This window comes from Garra rufa, chromosome 15 (assembly GCF_049309525.1).
Source record: "Garra rufa chromosome 15, GarRuf1.0, whole genome shotgun sequence".
NCBI classification, from domain to species: Eukaryota; Metazoa; Chordata; class Actinopteri; order Cypriniformes; family Cyprinidae; genus Garra; species Garra rufa.
In genome coordinates, this window is record NC_133375.1 from 45,590,012 (window position 1) to 45,611,606 (window position 21,595).

At 38.6% G+C, this 21,595-nt stretch overlaps 1 protein-coding gene across 2 annotated transcripts in view; it reads left to right on the plus strand.

Moving 5' to 3' along the window:
- The first annotated feature begins 1,672 nt into the window (after positions 1 to 1,672).
- trim36 (tripartite motif containing 36) overlaps positions 1,673 to 21,595 on the plus strand; it is a 27,050-nt gene continuing 7,127 nt past the window's right edge. The window contains exons 1-8 of one of the 2 annotated variants that reach the window (XM_073818718.1): positions 1,673 to 1,906; positions 3,155 to 3,395; positions 5,555 to 5,584; positions 12,388 to 12,731; positions 13,219 to 13,365; positions 14,490 to 14,585; positions 16,711 to 16,964; positions 19,386 to 19,507. In XM_073818718.1, the coding sequence (XP_073674819.1) occupies positions 1,847 to 1,906; positions 3,155 to 3,395; positions 5,555 to 5,584; positions 12,388 to 12,731; positions 13,219 to 13,365; positions 14,490 to 14,585; positions 16,711 to 16,964; positions 19,386 to 19,507 (1,294 nt within the window). In that variant the 5' untranslated portion in view covers positions 1,673 to 1,846. Of the gene's footprint in view, positions 1,907 to 3,154; positions 3,396 to 5,554; positions 5,585 to 7,577; positions 8,420 to 12,387; positions 12,732 to 13,218; positions 13,366 to 14,489; positions 14,586 to 16,710; positions 16,965 to 19,385; positions 19,508 to 21,595 lie in introns of those variants that run through there. The other variant, XM_073818720.1, reaches the window with a different exon arrangement.

The window sequence follows — 21,595 nt, forward strand, 5'->3', positions numbered from 1 at the left end:
TTCAGATGATACATAAATCTTAATTTTTAAAAACTGACCCTTGTGACTGTTTTTGTGGTCCAGGGTCACATTATTCATTTCAGCCACTGTGACTTTGTTGTCATACGTTAGAAACACTACAGCATATATGGGACGATCATGTGGAATTATGGGTCAAAGGTGGGTTGGATTTGATGTTAAACGTTTATGACATCAAACAGCTGAGCTGGATGGCGTGTGTCAGGGTTTTTTAACATCTGATTGCTGGAGGACAAACACACTCATGAATAATTGGTATAAAAAGGGAAAGGAGGTGAACATTTGTGCATTTTCTGTGTTTTCTAGTTTGTGAGTGCTGCTTGAACTGAGGTTTACACCTGATTCGTCACATCTGTTCAGAGAAAATCTGAATGACCCAGAAATGTAATGCAGTCATATATGTTTAATGAAGTGAATCTGCCGTCTGCTGTCCTGCTGCGTCACATCAGTCTCCCGAAGGATCATCACGTCTGACAAGTGTCTATATATGTGTGTATACACTGCTGTTCGAAAGTTTGGGATCAGTACGATTTTTAATGTTTTTTAAAGAAGTTTCTTCTGCTCATCAAGGCTGCTTTTATTTGATTAAAAATACAGAAAAAAAAATAATTTTCTAAAATATTTTTTACAAATTAAAATAGTGGTTTTCTATGTAAATATCTGTTAAAATGTCATTTATTTCTGTGATCAAATCTGGATTTTCAGCATTACTTCAGTCTTCAGTGTCACACGATCCTTCAGAAATCATTCTAATATACTGATTTGCTGCTCAACAAACATTTCTTGTTGAAAACAGCTAATATTATTTGGGACATTGATGTTTTTTCAACATTCTTTGATGAATAAAAAGTTAAAAAGAACAGTGTTTATTCAAAATAGAAATTTTGTTACAATATAAACTACTAATGAAGCTTCTTTTTCTATTTTTTAAAAAAGAAATTAATACTTTTATTCAGCCAGGGTGTGATGATAAACAATTATATTGTGAGAAAAGATTTATATTTTAAATAAATGCTGCTGTTTTTAACTTTTAACCATCAAAGAATCCTGAAAAAAATATCACAGGTTCCAAATAAATATTAAGCATCACAACTGTTTCCAACATTGATAATTCTAATAATAAATCAGTATATTAGAATGATTTCTGAAGGATCGTGTGACACTGAAGACTGCAGTAATGATGCTGAAAATTCAGCTTTGAATAAATTACATTAATTTATAAATTAAATTTATAAATTACTTTCATCACAGGAATAAATTACATTTTAAAATATATTAAAATAGGAAACCACTAGAAATAGCAAATAAATACAGCCTTGATGAGCATTAAGAGACTCCATTAAAAAAAACATTTAAAAATCTTACTGTTTGCAAGCTTTTAAATGCGTGTTTGTTTTTTTAAAAATGGGTTACATGATCTTACAGTATTTATTGTCAATATGTGATCAATAGCACCATAAGTCCTGCTCTCATTTCGACTAGATTCTGTCTTTGTCACACATGTGTTTTGTAGTTTGAGAGGCATTGTTGTGTTCATATGTGTGTGAGCTGATGAAAGTTTGATCAGATGGCAGATCCACACAAAGAGCTGTCAGTCCAGCGAGGCCACGCCCACAGAGAGCGCGAATGGGCGGAGTCTCGTGTCTTCAAGATGATCCTGGAGTTGAATGAAATTTCCCTCTAAATCAGCAGCGCTTCATGACAGAAGATCCGGACACATCTGTTGGGGAGCGGATGATGACGATAGGAGGAAACAGATAATCAGACCTTCATCATCATCATCATCTCCATATCGATCGATCATCGGCTTGGATCGATCATCATCAGGATGTCGGACTCAGAGATGTCAGAGTTCGCGAGTATCGTGGAGCGCATTGAGAGAGGCGAGGTGAGCTGCACATCTCCTGCTCTTCATCTGATGATGATGATGATGATGGTGTTCAGATGCTGCGGTCAGACTATATGATCTCGCGCCTGGAGACACACGACGCGCTTCATGGAGCGATGAGGCTGCAGTAGTCATTCTTCATCATATTCGTTGTTTTGATGCTTTATGACTGTCTTTATCATTCATCCTCCTCTAATGTGCAGCTGCTGTCAAAATCCCGATCCGATGACGTCACTGCTCCACCTCGCCTTATTCTCCTGCGTTTGGAATAATGCTGTTATCATTTATCGAGCTTTCCATTGCTGTCTGGTTTGTTATGATAGGACAATATTTGGCTGAAATACAGCTATTTGAAAATCTGCAATCTGAGGGTGCAAAAATTTTTTGCTGCTGAGAAATCGCCTTTAAAGTAGTCCAAATGAAGTTCTTAGCAATGCATATTACCTATCAAAAATACATTTTTTATATATTTACGGTTGGAAATTTTACGGTTTAGGATATTCTCAACATATACTTTGGCATAAAAGAAAAATCTATATTTTTGGCTATTGCTACAAATTCACCTGTTCTACTTGAGACTGGTTTAGGTCCAGGGTCATAATTTGGCTCGGTTTAGAATATAAATAGCGATGTGTCTCATGTATAATGTAGCGTTCTGTCGCGGACCCCGCCCCTTATTTAAATACTAAATAGTTTCGCTGCGGGGTTGCTATGGTGACTGACGATGACTCCGCCCACACTCGGCTTGTTGCTCCGGCGTATTAACGGCGCGTCACTTTGTTCGATTGATTCCCGAAGTGTGCGATTTTCTCATTTGTGAAGTTGAACCAGAAACGCGGAGTTTGTCCTTCATTGTGCTCGAGATGTCCAGGCGAAGCTCTCTCCTAGTAAGTCCAAGAATCCGGTTCGACTCCGGTTGAATGAAACCGCTGTTGTTTGCTGAGGGAAAGTTGAAGCGCTTGTTTTTAGTTTGTTTTGTTTTATTTCTAAAGGCGTTTTAAGATTAAATACAGGTCTTGTGGACGTTTGTCCCTTGTGACAGAGTTTCTCAAGTGGAACCCGTACTTTTTACTCTTGGAATCGAAAGGCGAAAGTGAACAATGGAAGTAACTTCCCCAAACGCGTGATCATCTGACCGACCGCGCTGCACTCGCTCCGGGGGGTTTATTCCGGTCGCACCGGGGCTGTGATGCGGAGGTTTTCCCGGTGATTGCGCCACTAAATGCAGACTGTGTTTGTGCTCGACAGGTGCCGATGAAGAACATCGAGCGGGAGCTGATCTGCCCCATCTGTAAGGAGCTGTTCACTCATCCTCTCATCCTGCCCTGCCAACACAGCGTCTGCCACAAATGCGTCAAAGAGCTGCTCCTGCCCAACCATGACGACTCCTTCAGCACCGACGCCGGATCCGAGAGCTCCAACCCGGGCAGCCCTCGACCCAGAGTCCCGTCTCCCAGCATGGAGAAGCTGGACCGTCTGGTGCGATCAGGTAACCGAAGAGTCTGGAGCACGATTCGGACAGAAAATCTATGAAAACGAGACTCAGATCCGGCTAAACAACATAAACAGTTCAGTTCAGTTGATTTTGAGGCATCTTCCATCCCAAAGTTGTCTAATAATTGTGACCCTGGAGCATAAAAACAGCCACACACTGCAAAAAATAATTTTCTTACAGAGTTTGTCTTGTTTCCAAACAAAATATCTAAAAATTCTTAAATCAAGAAGGATCTTCTAGACAAGTAAAAACTATATTCTTGTTTTAGTAAAAACAAGTCAAAATTAAGTTTGTTTTTGCTCAGAACAAGCTAAATAATCTGCCAATGGGGTGAGAAAAATAAATTTGTTTTCTGTTTGAAATAAGATTTTTTTTTTTTTCTATTTTTGCTTACCCCATTGGCAGATTATTATTTTTGTTCTAAGCAAAAACTCACTTAATTTTGACTTGTTTTTACTGAAAACAAGAATATAATTTTTACTTGTTTAGAAAATCGTTCTTGATTTAAGAATTTTTAGATATTTTGGCTGGAAACAAGACAAAAAATCTAAGTAAGAAAAGCATTTTTTGCAGTGTAAGGCTACATTTTATGAAATTGAGATTCATATAAATACGCTTTCCATTGGTGTATGGTTTGTTAGGATAGGACAATATTTGGCTGAGATACAACTATTTGAAAATCTAGAATCTGAGGGTGCAAAAAATCAAAATGTTCAGAAAATCTTTTTTAAAGTTGTCCAAATGATGTTCTTAGTCATATTACTAATCAAAAATTAAGTTTTGACATTTATGGAAGATAATTTACAAGACATCTTCATGGAACATGATCTTAATATCCTAATGATTTTTGGCATTAGAGAAAAATCAATATTTAGTTTGTGGTCCAGGGTCATATATATGCGGTGTAGAGTATCACAGAGAATATAGTCAACTGGAAATGGATGGAAGAAATTAGATTTATTAGTTTTTGGATCTGATTCTGAATAGAATAGCAGGAAGGTTATAAATTCAGCCTTAAGTCAAGATATATTTACTCAATTGAACAAAATGAAGTAATAAATTGAACAGCAGGTGCGTTTATGATTAAAACAACAGCTATTGTCTGTCGATGGAGAATGAAATTTTGTTTTCATATTGAATTAAGTTGATTTTTAGCTCATTGGCAGATATTTGTTCTTGTTTTAATCATAAACTCACGTCATTTTAAAGCGAGTTTTCTCAGAAAACAAGACTACACCACTTCCAGAATAAAAATGTCCTGATAATTTACTCGCCCCCTTGTCTTTCAAGCTGTTCTTTCTTTCCTCAGTCGCAAAGACTAAAAAACAGTTAATTCTTCAATGATGCTCAATGAATTAAAGGTTAAAAATGCAGCTTCAAATGGCTCTAAACCATCCCAGCTGAAAAATAAGGGTCTTATCTAGCAATTTTTTACAATTCATATACTTTAAACCACAAATGCTGGTCTTGTCTAGCTTTGCGATGCACATGTGTAAAAGAAGTATATAAATTGTACTGTTTAAAAAATAACCAATTGTTTCACTAGTTAAGAACCTTATTTTTCAGCTGGGATCATTTAGAGTCCTTTGAAGCTGCATTTTTAATCTTCAATCTGTTGAGCACCATTAAAGTCCACTATATGGAGAACAATCCTGAAATGTTTTCCTCAAAAAAATACATTTTTCTGTGACTGAAGAAAGAAAGACATGAATCTTGGATGACAAGGGGTGAGTACATTACAAGGAAATTTTTATTTTGGAAGTGGAGTAACCCTTCAAATGTACCTTCTTAGAACTTGCAGAAAGCCTGATCTAGCATATCGAGCGTACTATTAGTATTTATAAAACTGTTTTGTCTAGATCCAAGAGTTGTTTATTTGCCGTTATCCTCGTAGATTTCGGATGAGATCAACAACAGATTAATTGGCGTAAACCTGTTTGTTTTGCGGTTATGAAACCGTGTTGAGGAGGTTTGGGTCACTGCTGTTTCAGTGTCTTTCCTCATCTGTTGGCTTTCATTGCAGTTTCCCCCCAAGAAATGTGATGCTGTTTTCATGTTCGTACAGTCATTGGTTGTGAATCAGGTTTCACTCCACTTCTGTTCACGTTTAACCATTGTTAGTCTTGTTTCACTTTTCTCTCTGTTGCCCGCAGCCTCGCTGAGGAGGTCGTTTGGAGGGAGAGGTAGATGTGGGTTACGTGATTTATTTAGTCGTAGTGAGTACTGTGTCTCTAGAAATCCCTGTTCGCTCGCGCTCTCTTCTCGCGCACCGCGCTTCCGTAAGGAATGAACCGCGAGATGCCGCTTAAAGCGATAGTTCGTCCTCCAGAAATAAACATTAGCTGTTCATTCACTCATCCTTATGTCATCCCAGATAGAGGTGACTTTTGTTCTTCAGCACAACAATAAAGAAGAGTTTGTGATTCATCAAATGCATTAAAAGTCAATGGCTGCCGGCACTTTGAGAGTCAAAAACAGTTTAATCAAGCAACACGACATTAAACCCTGTGGCTCCTGACCAGATCTGGCTACTAAGCGATCGCATGTAATCTGGATTACGTAATTAGATTCCGAAAATGAAGTACTTGTAATTAGATTACATTACATTTTAAAATACTCAGACTATAAATAATCAGATTACAGGTTACTTTTTTTATGGATTGCATATTATTTGCACAATAGCACACAATTGATTCTCCCCAAGTCGTCTTTTTCATCTTTTAAATTTTCCTTTCTAAAATATCCTACGCTTATATACATTCAGAAACTCAGGTTTTGTGGATTTATTCACGTGAATATCAGTCATTATTCAGATGGCGACACAGTGTTTGATCACTGATTTACAAAATCATTTAAAGTTTAAGAAGTGTTTCAACATCGGATCAACTGCTGATCAACACACAAATGATCATTCTGTAGGTTATTTAACTATTTCTATGTCTTTAGACGGCTTGTCTTTCAAACACATTAAAATGCACAAATTCACAAATGTTTTAGTCATCTGCTCCTCTTTCATCTCATATCCACTTGATATTTAAAAATAAATATTTTAATTATTAAGAATCACATTTGCGTGTTCTTTGTCCTCTGATGTTGACATGCAGGTGAACGAATAAAATGTTTAATATTTAATATATAAAATATTTTTAGTACCTTTTTTTTTATTGGATTGAATTTAATATTTTAATTTAACTTTTTTTTTATTATTTAATTATTTTTTTCTTAAACTCATAAACCCCCTACAGGTCCTTCACAAACCCCAGTTTTGGATGCCTTGACGTAATGTTTAATGCACTTCATGTTTTTAAAAACAACAAATGGACTTAATTTTCTTACTCTTTGTATTTTTATGCCAATACAAGAATATCCTATTTAAATCAATATTTGAAGTAATATTATATTACCTAAAATGTGTAATGTAATGGATTACGTTACTATACTAACTATGATTTTTGTCATGTCATTTGGAATCCGTAAAGGATTACCATTTGTAGGTAATGTACCCAGCTCTGGTCCTGATAATGAAGTGAAACTATCAGTCTGTGCATGAAAATGAACATTATTACTGAAAATACAGTTTTAGACAAACGGTCCAGAGTGATGTCTGGTTCATGAACGAATCATTCTTTTGAATCGGTTCAAATTGGCAATTCACAGCTCAAGCAGCACAGATCTACAAATTATTTGATAAACTCATTATTAGACGTCTGACAGTCACTCCAACTGGAAATGAACCAACATACCAGCGTGTCTGATCCTATGATGAATGAACTGTTCTGTATTAGTACTAGTTCATATATCATCAGGAGCCACTGGTATTCATTTTCTGTCGCCTGTTTATGTTTTGTTTACTCTGAAATTTGCCGGTAGCCAAAAAAAAAAAGAAACCATTACAATTTTTAAAAATGTTTTTACTGGTTAAAATAGAATTGTATTTGTTTTAATGGTAACTGTAATGGTGCCTGTTAATCTCTACTGATAATTGGTCACCTCTATTGGTGGCTTGTTAAAACCACTAAATCCTAATGGAATCTGTCCTAAAAACAGCACAGGAAACCACTTATTAATGCTTTTATGGTTAAAAGTTGATGAATTGTAATATTTGTAATGGTATTTGTAGTGGAAACAATTAGAATTTCTGTGATTTTTTTTTTTTTTTTTCTCAGCAGAGAGGATAGGCCTAGTTTGTGATTTGGTCTTAGTGACTTAGTAGTCCTCTTCACTACTCTTAATGTGTCACAGATTTAGGAGGTAGTTTTAGCACTAAAATGCTTTGTAAAATACTCTTAGAGCAAAAATGTAGGAGTCCTAAATTTAGGATTGTCACGCCCATTATTTTTAAGATGTAAGATAAGTTATGAGCTATTTTTAGTCTTAAGATGTTTTGTGAATATGGGCCCTGAAGAAATAAATGCACTTAGTAAGTAAATCAACAGCAAATGTTTACTTTTGTGTGAACTATCCCTTTAAAACTCTGGTGTGCGTCGGCTGAGCGTATTGACAGACGGCCGTATCAAACGTCTGCAGTGTGTTTGTGAGTCCAGGAGCCAGCCGTGAGAGCGAGCGAGTCTAGTGTTGCTGTGGAGGAGCGCAGGAATCCCAGAGCGTCTCGTGGAGAGAGAATATTGAAACATTTTTCTTCTGGACAACAGCAGCTAACTAAATGGTGAACTAGCAGCAGACCTCCCGCCACATAACACTCTTGCTTTGAGTAAAGAACAAACGCTGCGTTTAGAACCCGCTCTACCCTTCTGTCTAACGCTCCTCTCACGACTAACCCGTAACCCGTTATGGTCCCGGCGGACAGACGCCAGCCGTTATTAGCCGTGAGGTTCTGGCTGACAGGCTGATGTGTGGTTTTGTAGGGACGGGCGTCTCTTGTGCTGATCGACCCGTTTCTGGTCTGAGCGTTTTGTTTTTTTCCCCTCTGCACTGAGTCTCATTGCGGCAGCATCAGGTCCCAGCATGCCGTGCGGCATCCTCCCCTCCCCGAGCGGCGCCGCACACTCACGGCCTAAGTACACGCTTTATTTCAGTCATACTCACTCACTGCCATGCCCCGATCTGAACCCGGCACTCGCTCAGATCTCCGTCCAGGTTCATCCTCATCCTCATCTTCATCATCGTGCCGTAGCGTGTCCGCATGCGCCGCTTCTCTCCATCTGTGCTGCACGTGTGTCGCTGCTGCTGCTGCATCTCTCGTGTGCTGTTTGTTTGCATTTCACTTTGCTGTTGTTTGTCATCAATGCTTGCTGAAGGAGTGATTTCTTTCACCCTAAAAATGAATTTCCTGTGTGACACTGACCTGGACAATCCGGAGAGCGAGGCTCATCTTTAAAGCTGCTGTGTGATCATCTGTCCCTCACTCACACTGGAGATGATTGGACACTTGGAGCACTGGAAAAAATGTCCAGAACAAAGATTTACAGATAATGTACTCACCCCTTTGTCATCCAAGATGCTCACGTCTGTCTTTCCTCGGTTGTAAAGGAATAGTTTTTTGAGGATTTGAGGATTTCTCTCCATATAGTGGACTTCTATGGTGCTCTGAGTTTGAACTTCCAAAATGCAGTTTAAGTGCAGCTTCAAAGAGCTCTAAACGATCCCAGCCGAGGAAGAAAGGTCGAAACAATCGGTTATTTTCTAATAAGATGTACAATCTATATACTTTTTAAGCTCAAATGCTGGTCTTGCGCATGTGTACTCTGTGTGCTCCGGTTCAAGACAGTTAGGGTATGTCTAAAAACTCCCATCTCATTTTCTCCTCCAACTTCAGAATCGTCCTAAATTGCTGTTTTACCTTTTTTTTTTTTTTTTTGTAAAGAGTGTTTGATCCTCTTTGGATGTTCACTTTTGTAAACACTGGGTCTGTTCTTCTGCAGCGATGGAGGACGATTTTGAAGTTTGAGGAGAAAATGAGATGGGAGTTTTTAGACATACCCTAAAGGCCATTGCACACAGAGTCTGAAATGTTTGCATGTTGAAAAATAAATGACCTCACGTTGTGTCAGTTACGTTTACACATTGCCTCCTAAACTTTAGATTTTTTTAATATAAAAATATAGAATGGGGTTTGATTTTTCTGCATTTTTCGCATCCATAGCAAGCATTTTGAGAGGTGTTTTGATAATTCAGAGCCACCAAACTCCAGAATGGCAATTGTCAAGATTATGCATTTCTTCATGCAGCGCAAAGCTTTGTAAAGATCCTTGCACACTGAATTCACAGACATTGGTGGTCTTCTTAAGGGCTGGGCGGTATGACGGTATATATCGTTACCGCGGAATGAAATGTGTACCGTAAAATAATTTTATTCAGTGTAGACCGCGAAATGTAAATAAGTGGGCGTGGCCAACTCACCTGCAGCACACCTGAGTCTGAGACTGGTCAAACTGTTGAATGCAAGACTGAAGGATACACTGGGAGATTGTAAAACATGGAAAAGGAGAAACGAACAGCCGAGGAGGGCTCAAAAGAAAATGTTTACTATATTTATAAGGTTAAAAATAAAATACAAAATAATCAAATAAGATCAAGTCCTTTTCTTTTCTGCAAACGTGACATTGATTTTATACAACAGTAGTTCAATAAACTAGTAGTTAATATTAACTGACTTACATTTTAGACACATCACTGACCGTTTTTGTTAATGAAATAGTTATAAGTATAGACAGCAGAACAGTCGCGAATCTGAGAAATACACAGCTGTGTTTTAATACTGAATGATTTAGCATTTAATTTAATGAATCGAGTGAGTCTGAACAAACTGGTTGAATCCGTGACTCGCTCATTAAGACAGTGACTACTGCCATCTATTGGTGGTTCGGTTTTATATTTAAAAGTATTGCATTTTTTCATCATTTTAGATTTATGTTTCAAAAAAGTACAACATTTAATCTTATAACATTATGTATTTGCAATTTTGCTGTGTAAATGCATTTTTCGAACCTCTTATCTTCATTAAATAAGTAAATACATTTAAATAGCATTTTCGATGCTGGGTTTTTCCTGTGCAGTGGAAAGATGGAGTTTGTTGATACTGATTTAATCTGAATGGTAACCATACAGTCTCTAGTTATTCTAATTGAATGTATTGATAACATTTCAGAATTTAATGTAAATGATGACACATTTAGTAAGGTTAGGAAAATAAAAAGTGTCCTAGAAATCAGTTTAAGGCAAATATCACAAATATTCAGATTAAAGTAAGACCTTATAGAGCAGTGATGAGACTATTGCTTCAGAATAGATTAATTTACAGCAAAAAAAGGCTCTTTTTTTTTTTTTTTTTTTTTTGCCTCGGTCAAGTGAATGTCTGATTTACTTGTCTGAAAGGACAAGCACATGTCAAACCTTAATGTCAAGCCCTGCTCTTTGTACATTTTCTGGAATAACTATCTATATAAAAACTATGTCGTGAAAGATATCGTTACCGTGAAATAAAATTTTGGTCATACCGCCCAGCTCTAGTCTTCTTTTTAATATAATGTTCTAGTATCGCTAACAAAGCATCAAACTGAACTGCTGTCATCTTGAATCGCCTGTGATGACCCTGCTGCTCCTTTAAGAAAGGGAACTCTCCTTCCTCTCTATATCTCAGTATTGGACAGACCCAATATTTCCTTTTATTTTTCTCTTTTTAAGAAGTGAGAGGACCACAAAATCACCCTCACTCCATTTTTTTCCCCCCGCAATAGATTAATATTCTTCAGGATTATCGTGCAAGGTTACTGTGCATGAAGAATTTTTAGGATGATGAATATGAAAAAACATATATAAAAATTTCAGACTCCGTGTGCAAGGACCTTTCCTGTCTTGAACTGCAGCACACAGAGTACGCATGTGCATTGAAGAGCTAGACAAGACCAGCATTTGTGGTTTAAAAATGTATAAATATTAATTTATTTGAGAAAATAACCAATCATCTGGATAGATAAGACCCTTCTTCCTCCATTTAGAGATCATTTGAAGCTGCATTTAATCTACATTTTGGATGTTCAAACTCGGGGCACCATAGAAGTCCACTATATGGAGAGAAATCCTGGAGTGTTTTCCTCAAAAAACAGTTTCTTTACGACTGAAGAAAGAAAGACATGAACATCTTTGATGACAAGGGGGAGAGTACATCTGTAAGTTTCTGTTCTTGACGTGAACTACTCCTTTAATAATTGATACGTTGAGCGTAATGAGGTCACGCTTACAGCTGAAACTCTATTTTAGGGTTGGGTTACGCTTTAGCAAAGACTCTGTTTACTTCTCATGCTACTGTTTACACAGTCAAAGAAGTTCCTGTCTCTGTTCCTTTAGAAGGAAAAAAATAAACACTGTGTACTCTTCATTATCTGTAGTCTTAGTGTTGTAAGCAGTATTAAAGTATTAGATGATAGTTAGGGTTAGCAGATGTCCTGGTACTATCACAACCTGAGGGAAGAACAAGAACAATCAGAAGAATCATGTTCAGTTTCAGTTTTCAGCCCAGTGTGGCCAGAATTTCCAGTTTTGGTTCTGGAAGGAATAATCTTAATTTCAGTGCATCACTAATTGATTTCTGAGGAGTGAAACGCTGCTGCTTCACAAACCTGAGCGGCCAGACTTCTGACTCGACTTGAGTTTGGGTTTGGGTTGGAGCCGTCAGTTAGACTGACCGATGGCAGACGTGTGTTTGTGGAAACCTGTCAGGAAACCATTCATTTTAGTGAGGCAGAAATGACACACCGCAGCTTCAAACAGAGTGACCTGGATCTCATTCAGCGCTGTGAACTAACTCACAGACACACATGTCATTCAGTTTCTTTTGCTTAAATTATTTTAATGGCCATTTGTTGATCTTTTGTTTCTCGTGTCCAGATCACTGTCTGCTGTTGTGCTGTTTTTAGTTTGAGTCACTCTGTGTGTCTGACCTTTGTTCGATCACTAGTGCTTCATTGTGTGTGCGCCGTCTGTTCCTCCTCTTTATTTTGACCGCTGTCACGTGTCGCCGAATCAGGGTCCATCTCTTCCCCCGGATGGAGGCGTTCCTCCGTCACTCCCCGCGTCACCACCTTCCCGTGTCCGGGCTGTCAGCACGACATCGATCTCGGGGAGCGAGGGATCAGCATGCTCTTCCGGAACTTCACGCTGGAGAGCATCGTGGAGCGCTACCGTCAGGCGGCCCGTGCCGCCATCGCCATCATGTGCAACGTCTGCAAGCCGCCCGTTCAGGAGGCCACCAAGAGCTGCATGGACTGCAAGGCCAGCTTCTGCAACGAGTGCTTCAAGATGAACCACCCCTGGGGGACGCCGAAAGCCCAGCACGAGTACGTGGGACCCACCACCAACTTCAGACCAAAGGTGCAAATCGAATCCGCCGATACGCCGCAGAAGTGTTAGTCACACTGCAAAGAATGCTTTTCTTACTATTTTTTTTTTTGTCTTGTTTCCAGTCAAAATATCTAAAAATTCTTAAATCAAGAAGGATTTTCTAAATGAGTAAAAATTATTGTAGTTTTCAGTTTAAAAAAAAAAGTCAAAATTAAGTGCATTTTTGTTTGAAACAAGCAAAATAATCTGCCAATGGGCTAAGAAAAATTGTTTTCTCTTTGAAGTATGATTATTTTTTCTTACCACATTGGCAGATTCTTTTGCATGTTCTAAGCAAAAATTCACTTCATATTGACTTGTTTTTTTTTGAAAACAAGACCATTTTTACTCCTTTAGAAAATCCTTCTTGATTTGAGAATTTGTAGATGTTTTGGCTGGAAACGAGTCAAATCTAAGTAAGAAAAGCGTTTTCTGCAGTGCAAGTTTTTGCTCTAATCTGTGAAAGCCTGTGTTGTAGGTGCTGATGTGTCCTGAACACGAGATGGAGAAGGTGAACATGTACTGTGAGGTGTGTCGGCGTCCCGTGTGTCATCTCTGTAAACTCGGCGGTTCTCACGCGAATCACAAAGTCACTTCCATGAGCAGCGCCTACAAGATCCTCAAGGTGCGTTCAGTTAAACTACATTCATCTGTCTAGTTTGTCTGTCTGTGTTCAGAGGAGCTCATAAGGGGGTCATGAACTGCATTTTTTTTTTTTTAGGGCTGGGCAATTAATCGATATTCAGTTTCGATTTCGGCTCCAAACGATCATGAAAATACAGTAATCGAGATGAACCGATGATTGTGCAGTGGTGTGCTTTCGCTCCATAAAAGCCTAATTTCACATGCAAATCAGCAAAATCACATGACGTGACGTTCATAAAACGAGACGTGGTTGATTTATTAATGTTTCTTTGATGTGAAATGATCATAAACAGTTGAGAATGAGAATCCGTGTGTAACAGTATATTGGATCCGTGTGGCTCTTAAAGCGGCAACAAATAATACTCCATCTGCCGTCTCTGTGCTTAATATTAATAAGACGTAAAAATATAAAGAGAAAAATCACTCACTGCTCTTGAATGAAGGACTTTTGTAGTTTTAATAAGAAACAAAGCATGTTTAATTCTTACAGTGAAGATGCTGTTTATTTTACATTTCATATAATTGCATTCAATTTCTGTAGTGTTATTAGACTACTTTAGACTTGAATAAAAGAATTCAGAATTTTTTTTGTAAAAAAGCACTTTTTTTTTCTGCTGTATTGCTATCTTTAAATGAATCACTAATATAAAGTTTTGGACCCAGTCATAATCGTGATTACAATATTGACCAAAATAATCGCGATTATGATTTTTGCCAAAATCGAGCAGCCCTAGCTTCAGTTAAATGGCTGCTCATAGGTCATAAGATCAGGTCTGTTTTCTCAGTTTCTGACCCTGTAACGTATTCGTGCCTGAGCTGAGAACTCTATTGTGTCTCCGGTGAATAGATGTGTTCGGGGAGGGAGCGTGATGAAGAGGTCAATCGCTCCGTCTCTGTCAGCATCTGCTGAGTCAGAAATATTAGACAAATGCAAACACGAGCTGTGACTCATCCATTTTTAATGCGACGGTTTCTGTCTTATAATGTCCTGTCCAGATCACGGCTCTCACAGAAGCTGTATTAGGTGTCTGGCGCTGTCCGGAAATCACGCGGGAGGTCGATTTTTCCACTGTGTTCTAATGGCCTTCACTTTTCTCTCAACAGGAGAAGCTCTCCAAGAGCATCCATTACCTAATCAGCAAAGAAGACCAAGTGAGGACTCAGATTTCTGAGCTGGACGTGTTGATCCGGCACACAGAGGTAACGGCGAGCATGTTTCCTGCTTGATCCTGATTGGTCAGAACCCTCAAAACAAATGTGATCCGCCCAATCCTTGTTCGTCTCGTGTAGCCGCTCCGCTGAGCGTGATTTACGCTCCCTCACTCAGATTTATGTTCTGTTTATGTCCACAAGCTCTTAGCGTGGCGTAAATGCCTTTTTAATATTGGTGTATTAAATTTTTGTGCCACAGTATTTAAGCTGTTATCCGCTTTGAAGGCTGGCTCACGACAAACGGCACCATCCAGCAGTTATTGGGTTTCATTAATCTGTCAATACTACCATTGTTGGGGAAACTTACTTTTACAAGTAATGCATTACAATATTGTGTTACTCCATGAAAAAGTAATTAATTGTGTTACATTTTAAGGAATGTAATGCATTAAGCTACTTTTGCGTTACTTTTTGTCAACTGGGTTGGGCTTTTTTTTTTTTCTTTTTTTTTTTTTTTTTAAATAAAAAGCCAAAAAGTTATATTTTTGGTGACTGTAAGAGTCCTTTCACACCAAAAGCGAAATGAATAATCCTCAGACTAAAGTTAGAGTCTCTGTCTCTGCATTTACTCCTAAAGTAACTTGCATTACATTTTTGAAGAAGTAAAAACGAATGCGTGACTTTTATAGTCACTTGAAAAAAGTAGTCTGATTATGAAACTTGTAATGCGTTCTCCAAACACTGCTTACCAACAATCATTGCGAGGGTATTTTCCAGATATCCATGTTTCATTAAAGCGTCTTTGCTTTATTATTTATTAAACAGGGATGTGTTTTTCAGCACCTCAGCTATGAGCTTCACGAACGGCGCTAACCCTAACATCATCTGCTGTTTTAAATGCGCCAGCTCTTCAAATGTGAATGAATTCTGACTGGCTGTCAGTGTTTTATCATTCATCAACTAGAAAAAAGTCATTCTGAACATGATCCCAGTAATACCGTTCTCTACTCTGAGGGAGTTAAAATAAATGAGAGGAATTACAGTTTAAACACATTTAATTAAAGCCAAATATATCAGCTTGTCTCACAATGCTTCTCTCTCAACATTGCAGCGTTTCCCAATATTCTTAAAGGATTAGTTCAATTCCAGAACACATTTTTTTTTTTTCTCCATATGGTAGAATTCTATGGTGTCCGTGAGTTTGAATTTCCAAAATACAGTTTAAATGCAGCTTCAAAAGGACTCTAAACGATCCCAGCTGAGGAAGAAGAGTCTTATCTATTGAAATGATCGGTTATTTTCTAAAAAAAAATTACAATTTAGATACTTTTTAAACTCAAATGCTTGTGATGCGCATGCATACTCTGGTTTAAGACAGTTAGGGTATGTGGAAAAACTCCCATCTCATTTTCTCCTCCAACTTCAAAGTCTTCCTCCATCGCTGCAGAAGAACAGACCCAGTGTTTACAAAGTGAACGTGCAAAGAAGATCAAACACCCTTCACAAAAAAGGTGATATAGGACAATTCTGAAGTTGGAGGAGAAAATGAGATGGGAGTTTTTAGACATACCCTAACTGTCTTAAACAAGATTACACAGAGTACACATGTGCATCACAGAGCTAAACAAGACCATGATTTGAGCTTAAAAGGTGTATAAAAATTAATCTATTTAGAAAAATGAGTGATCGTTTCGCTTGATGAGACCCTTCTTCCTCGTCTGGGATCATTTAGAGTCCTTTGAAGCTGCATTTTGGAAGTTCAAACTCGGGGCACCATAGAAGTCCACTATATGGAGAACATTCCTGAAATGTGTTCCTCAAGAAACATGAACATCTTAGATGACAAATGTTAGTTCTGGAAGTGAACTATTCGTTGAATGCTGCTGTTCAACAGACCTGCTGGACCTGAAAACCTTAAAAGAAAATAAAGATAAAGTGAAATAAAAAGTTGGTCACCCCTTTCATGACTAAATCTTTTGTTCTTTTATGTTTTGTTCCTTTGACTTCCCTGTGTATTTTAAATAGGGAAATTAGTTAGTGTGTACTGCTTAGTAACTCTCAAAATAGTCATAAAAACCAACATGAGAATTATCACGATAAGATCATGGTCCATGTCGGTGTATTTGCATGACGGCAGCAGGATTATGGTCTCAGGAGTTTGTTCTGAACGCAGGAGAACGGCCAGATCGCAGAGAGACGCGCCAACGAACACTTCGAGCGTCTGTTCGAGACCCTTCAGGAGCGGAGGACGGAGATGCTGCGCTCCATCGAGCAGAACCGGAGCCTGCGTGTGGAGCGTCTGCGGACTCAGGTGGAGGAGTACCAGGGCATGCTGGAGAACAGCGGTCTGGTGGGATACGCACAGGAAGTGCTGAAGGAGACCGATCAGTCCTGCTTCGTCCAGACGGCCAAACTGCTGCACGTCAGGTTAGATCTCCACTGGTCCAGCGTCGGATTGGGCCACGTGTCTGTAATCCAGGTTCTTTGTCCGCTGGCTTGTGTTTCTAGATTTAACTGAGGTTCACAGTACGTTCACTGTAATCCTGATCTCTATTAGCCCACAAAGCTGCTTTGACTTTCACTTTCCCACAAACCCTGACTCATTGTTTTTGAAACACATGATATTACGGCTGAGCCGCTCTTTAGATCAGTCTGGCGTGGATGGACATGTCAAGTCCTGTGTATTTATGTAGGCTTTCACACAATACCGATTGTTTCAAAGATGATTCTTCCTCTTCCATAGCAGAGAATTGGATAAGAAGTTCATCAAGATAAACTTTAGCTTGGCTCAAGAAAGCTGTGTTGCCAAGTGTGTGGTTTTCCCACGGAATTGTGCTACTTTAACACCGTTTCCCCGGGTGTTTTTCATGTTCGGGGGTTGAAGTGACCCCAATAACGTAATATTTAGCCTCCGAAATGCTTGTTTTACCAGGGCAATCCCACCAAAAAAACGTGTTTTTTTTTTTTGTTTTTTTGGGCTAGTTTTGAGTAGCAATTGGGTGGGTTTTGTAAAAACCTGGCAACTATGCCTGAATTTTTAAAACAGTTTTAAAGTTTGAAAAGATGAGTTTGAATAGTCTTGGCTAATTTAAACATTCGGTCAATGTAAGTCTGTGTAGTTTTTACGAGTTTTAATCATCATTTTTAGGAAAACCATTAAGGGTTGTTCAGAACGTTTTTCTATTCCAAAGTACTACTATTCCATTGATTTTCTATGTAAACACACTAGACAGACGTGTGAATACACTGCAAAAAAAGCTTATCTTTAGTATTTTTATCTTGTTTCTAGTCAAAATATTAAATAATTCTTCAATTAAGATGCATTTACTAGATAAGCAAAATGACATAAGATATTTAATCTTGTTTTATACTAAATTAAGTGCATTTTGCTTTTCACTTTGGTAACAAGTAACATTTTCTGCCAGTGAGGTAAGTAAATTTATTTCTAAAACAAGAGTATTTTACTTACCCCACTAGCAGATAATTGTACTTATTTTAACTAGAAACAAGACAAAAACACTAAGAGAAGCCTTTTTGCAGTGTACCACATTTTTAAACGCTGGGTCAAGCTAAAAGAACTTAAACACTTATACGCAGCGCCGTTCATCAAAGTCAGCTCCAAAACAGTGGACCGATCAGAGAACCCAGGAGGCAGAGCAAGTGTTGTGAGCTTTTGTTTCCAGTGGCAAGTTGACATGGCAACTGTTTTATTTGAAGGCAACATGGTGGAAAAACCATTCCTGAGTATTGCATCTCACATTTTTAGACACAAAGAATCGGACTGAATGAACAGCCCTTAAAAGATTAGTTCACTTCCAGAACAAAAATGTACAGATAATTTACTCCCATGTCATCCAAGATTTGTGTCTTTCTTTCTTCAGTGATAATGAAATTGTTTTTTGAGGAAAACATTCCAGGATTTTTCTCCATATAGTGGACTTCAATGGTGCTCAACGGATTGAAGGTTAAAAATGCAGTTTAAATGCAGCTTCAAAGGACTTTAAACGATCCCAGCTGAGGAATAAGGGTCTTATCTAGCGAAACAATCTGTTATTTTCTAAAAAAAAAAAAAAAAAAAAGTATATACTTTTTAACCTCAAATGCTGGTCTTGTCTAGCTCTGCCTGAACTCTGTGTATTCCTGTTCAAGACAGTTAGGGTATGTCTATAAACTCCCATCTCTTTCTTCTCCAACTTCAAAGTACCGACCCAGTGTTTACAAAGTGAACGTGTAAAGAAGATTAAACACTCTTTACAAAAAAGGTCAAACAGTGATGTAGGACGATTTTGAAGTTGGAGGAGAAAATGGGATGTGAGTTTTTAGACACACCCTAACTGTCTTGAACCGGAGTACACATGTGCATCACAGAGCTAGACAAGACCAGCATATGACGATTTTATTTAGAAAATAACCAATCGTTTCGCTAGATAAGACCCTTCTTCCTCGGCTGGGGTCGTTTAGAGTCCTTTGAAGCTGCATTTAAACTGCATTTTGGAAGTTCAAACTCAGGGCACCATAGAAGTCCACTATATGGAGAACACTCCTGAAATGTTGTCTTCAAAAAACATAATTTCAAATTAAAAAATAAATTGTTTTTTGAACATCTTGGATGTGAGTACATTATCAGGAAAGTTGTTTCTCAGTCCGTCATAATGAATGTAATTACTCCTCTGGGCTCTATAATGCTCTTCTGTGACTATCATGGATATGATTTTCTGAGAGTATTGATCTCATATGTAAGTAAATAATAAACTCATTACTGCAGTGCTGTGGGCAAATGTTGATGCTTTATCTCTCGTCAGATGAGTGTGATTTTATAATTTTTTGTATTTATTTTTTTTTTATTAGGATTCAGAAAGCCACCGAGTCTCTGAAGACGTTCCAGCCAGCGGCGACGCCGTCGTTTGAGGAGTTTGTGCTGGACACGTCGAAGGAGGAGATCTTGCTGAGGGAGCTGAGCTTTAGCGGCGGTAAGAATGAAGCGATCCACACTTTCGCTTCTCGCCTTCCTGAGCCGCTAGCGCCGTTAGCAGAAGCTCTTTAGCAGAGTAATCCACTTACAGACTTCATGAAATCAGTCTCTTGTGTAACGTCTCACATGTTGTCCTGCACATCGTGATGGAGTCCAGGTGAACCGTGGGGTTTGTTTAGTTCTTCTGATCCACACAGAGACAAATACAGAGCACTCGCTCGTCCTTGAGCTGTGAGGTCAGTCCCGCTGAGCGAAGGCTCTCAGGGAGCAGATGGAGAACGGGTGTGTCTCGATCCTGACGTCGTGAGACGCCTTCACCTGTTTAGATGGAGTCTAAATGCTGACCGCAGAAACGCAGGCTCTTTCTTCCAGGAAGTTATCGATCAGCTAATGCTTCTGATGGCTGTAATGTGTATCGCGGCAGCTGTTTGCCGTAATGCGTTTGACCGAATTGATGAGGAAGCGAAACTCTGCGAGGCGTTTCCAATCCTCCGCTGTAATTCTACTGCAGTGCAACAGATTCTCATCTTCCCGGCCGTATTCTGCGGTTCTGCCGTCTCACGGCCTCCTGTTCGGATCAATAGCTTGTTATTCTCAGAGAAGCGTTTCGGGCTCCGTGCCCGGGCTCTTGGCAGACGGGCCGGCCGTGACGGGCCCCGTTTCCACGGTGACCAGCGGGCCTCATCCTCGGGGTCACGTGTGTCTCGCTGTGATGGAACGCTTTAAAGGAACAATAGCAGGACTCTGTGTGAACGCAGCATAAATCCGCCATCACACAGAGGCATTAAGATGCAGATCTTATTAAGTCGAGTCACCTTTATTTCTACAGCGCTTTACACAACACTGATCAGCTTCACAGAGATAAAAATAACAGTCAGTGATGGAAACTCAACTGTTTTAGTTCAGATTGTGAGTCATTATTTGGATCGTGTCAGTTCAGATCAATAGCAAGTTAATCAATCATCTATAGCTGTTTCAGGCACAAATGTGGTTCCTCAGCTTGAGTCACTTCAGTGTTGATGCAGTTATGTGAACGCTTAGATTTATATCTTATATCATTTTAGAGCCATGTAAAAAAAAATTTAAAATTACGAGATTAAAGGCGTAATTCCTTGAGAATATCTATGCAAATATCATTCTTGTAATCAAAAAGATGATTGACTGTGAAAAACACATTATTGTGAGACATATTGTTTGTATTCTGCTATAAAACTGACAGATTTTAAAAGATGAGTTTTGGGAATATCTCCCGGTGCTCTCAATCTGGTCCATTAGCTTGTGCAATAGACTACAATATACTCTAGGGCTGCAACAACTAATCGATAAAATCTGTTATTATGATTAATGATTCTCATTATGGATTAATCGGGCCCACGGTGCACATACGACTTCAGAGGGTCGTGTCAAATTACAGCACTGAATGACATTTCTATGGACAAAATGCATCTAAAAATAGTGGAAGAAACCGATAATAACCGATAACCGATAATTTAGATAATAGCGTAATGGCTCGCCCTGTGAGACGCTTTGAGATTCGTTTGCATCCTCCGCATGAAAACTTTCAGTTTACGGTCATATCCTTATCTGTAAATGTCACACATTCACACAGGCATTTCCATTGTTGCGTAAAAGTCCGTCCTGACAGTCTGTGTCAAGTTTAAATCTATACAGCCGGAACACAGACAGGGAGACAATTAACACTCGATGCAGAAACATTCACTGTGCTGAAATATCGGTGAATGTTAAATTTAGGTTTGAAAGACAACATGTAGTGCACATATTCATGGAGAGAAGTAACTGTAAAGGGATAACAGCGTGTAATTATCTGATGTATAAATATCAGACGCTTCATTTATATCAAGAAATGACAGTGAACGTGACTTTGATCAGTAAACGTGCGTTTGATTTTATTCATCTTTATTATCTGCATTAGGCTATTCTTTTCATTTTTAATGTAGAGATTTAAACTTTGTTCACTTTATACAGCGCTTTAAAAAATGTAATAAAACAAATGTATGTAAGGTTTGTGCCACTGCTGCCCAAACTAACAGTATTGGTGATTAGCAAAATCATTTTTTACCTTTCT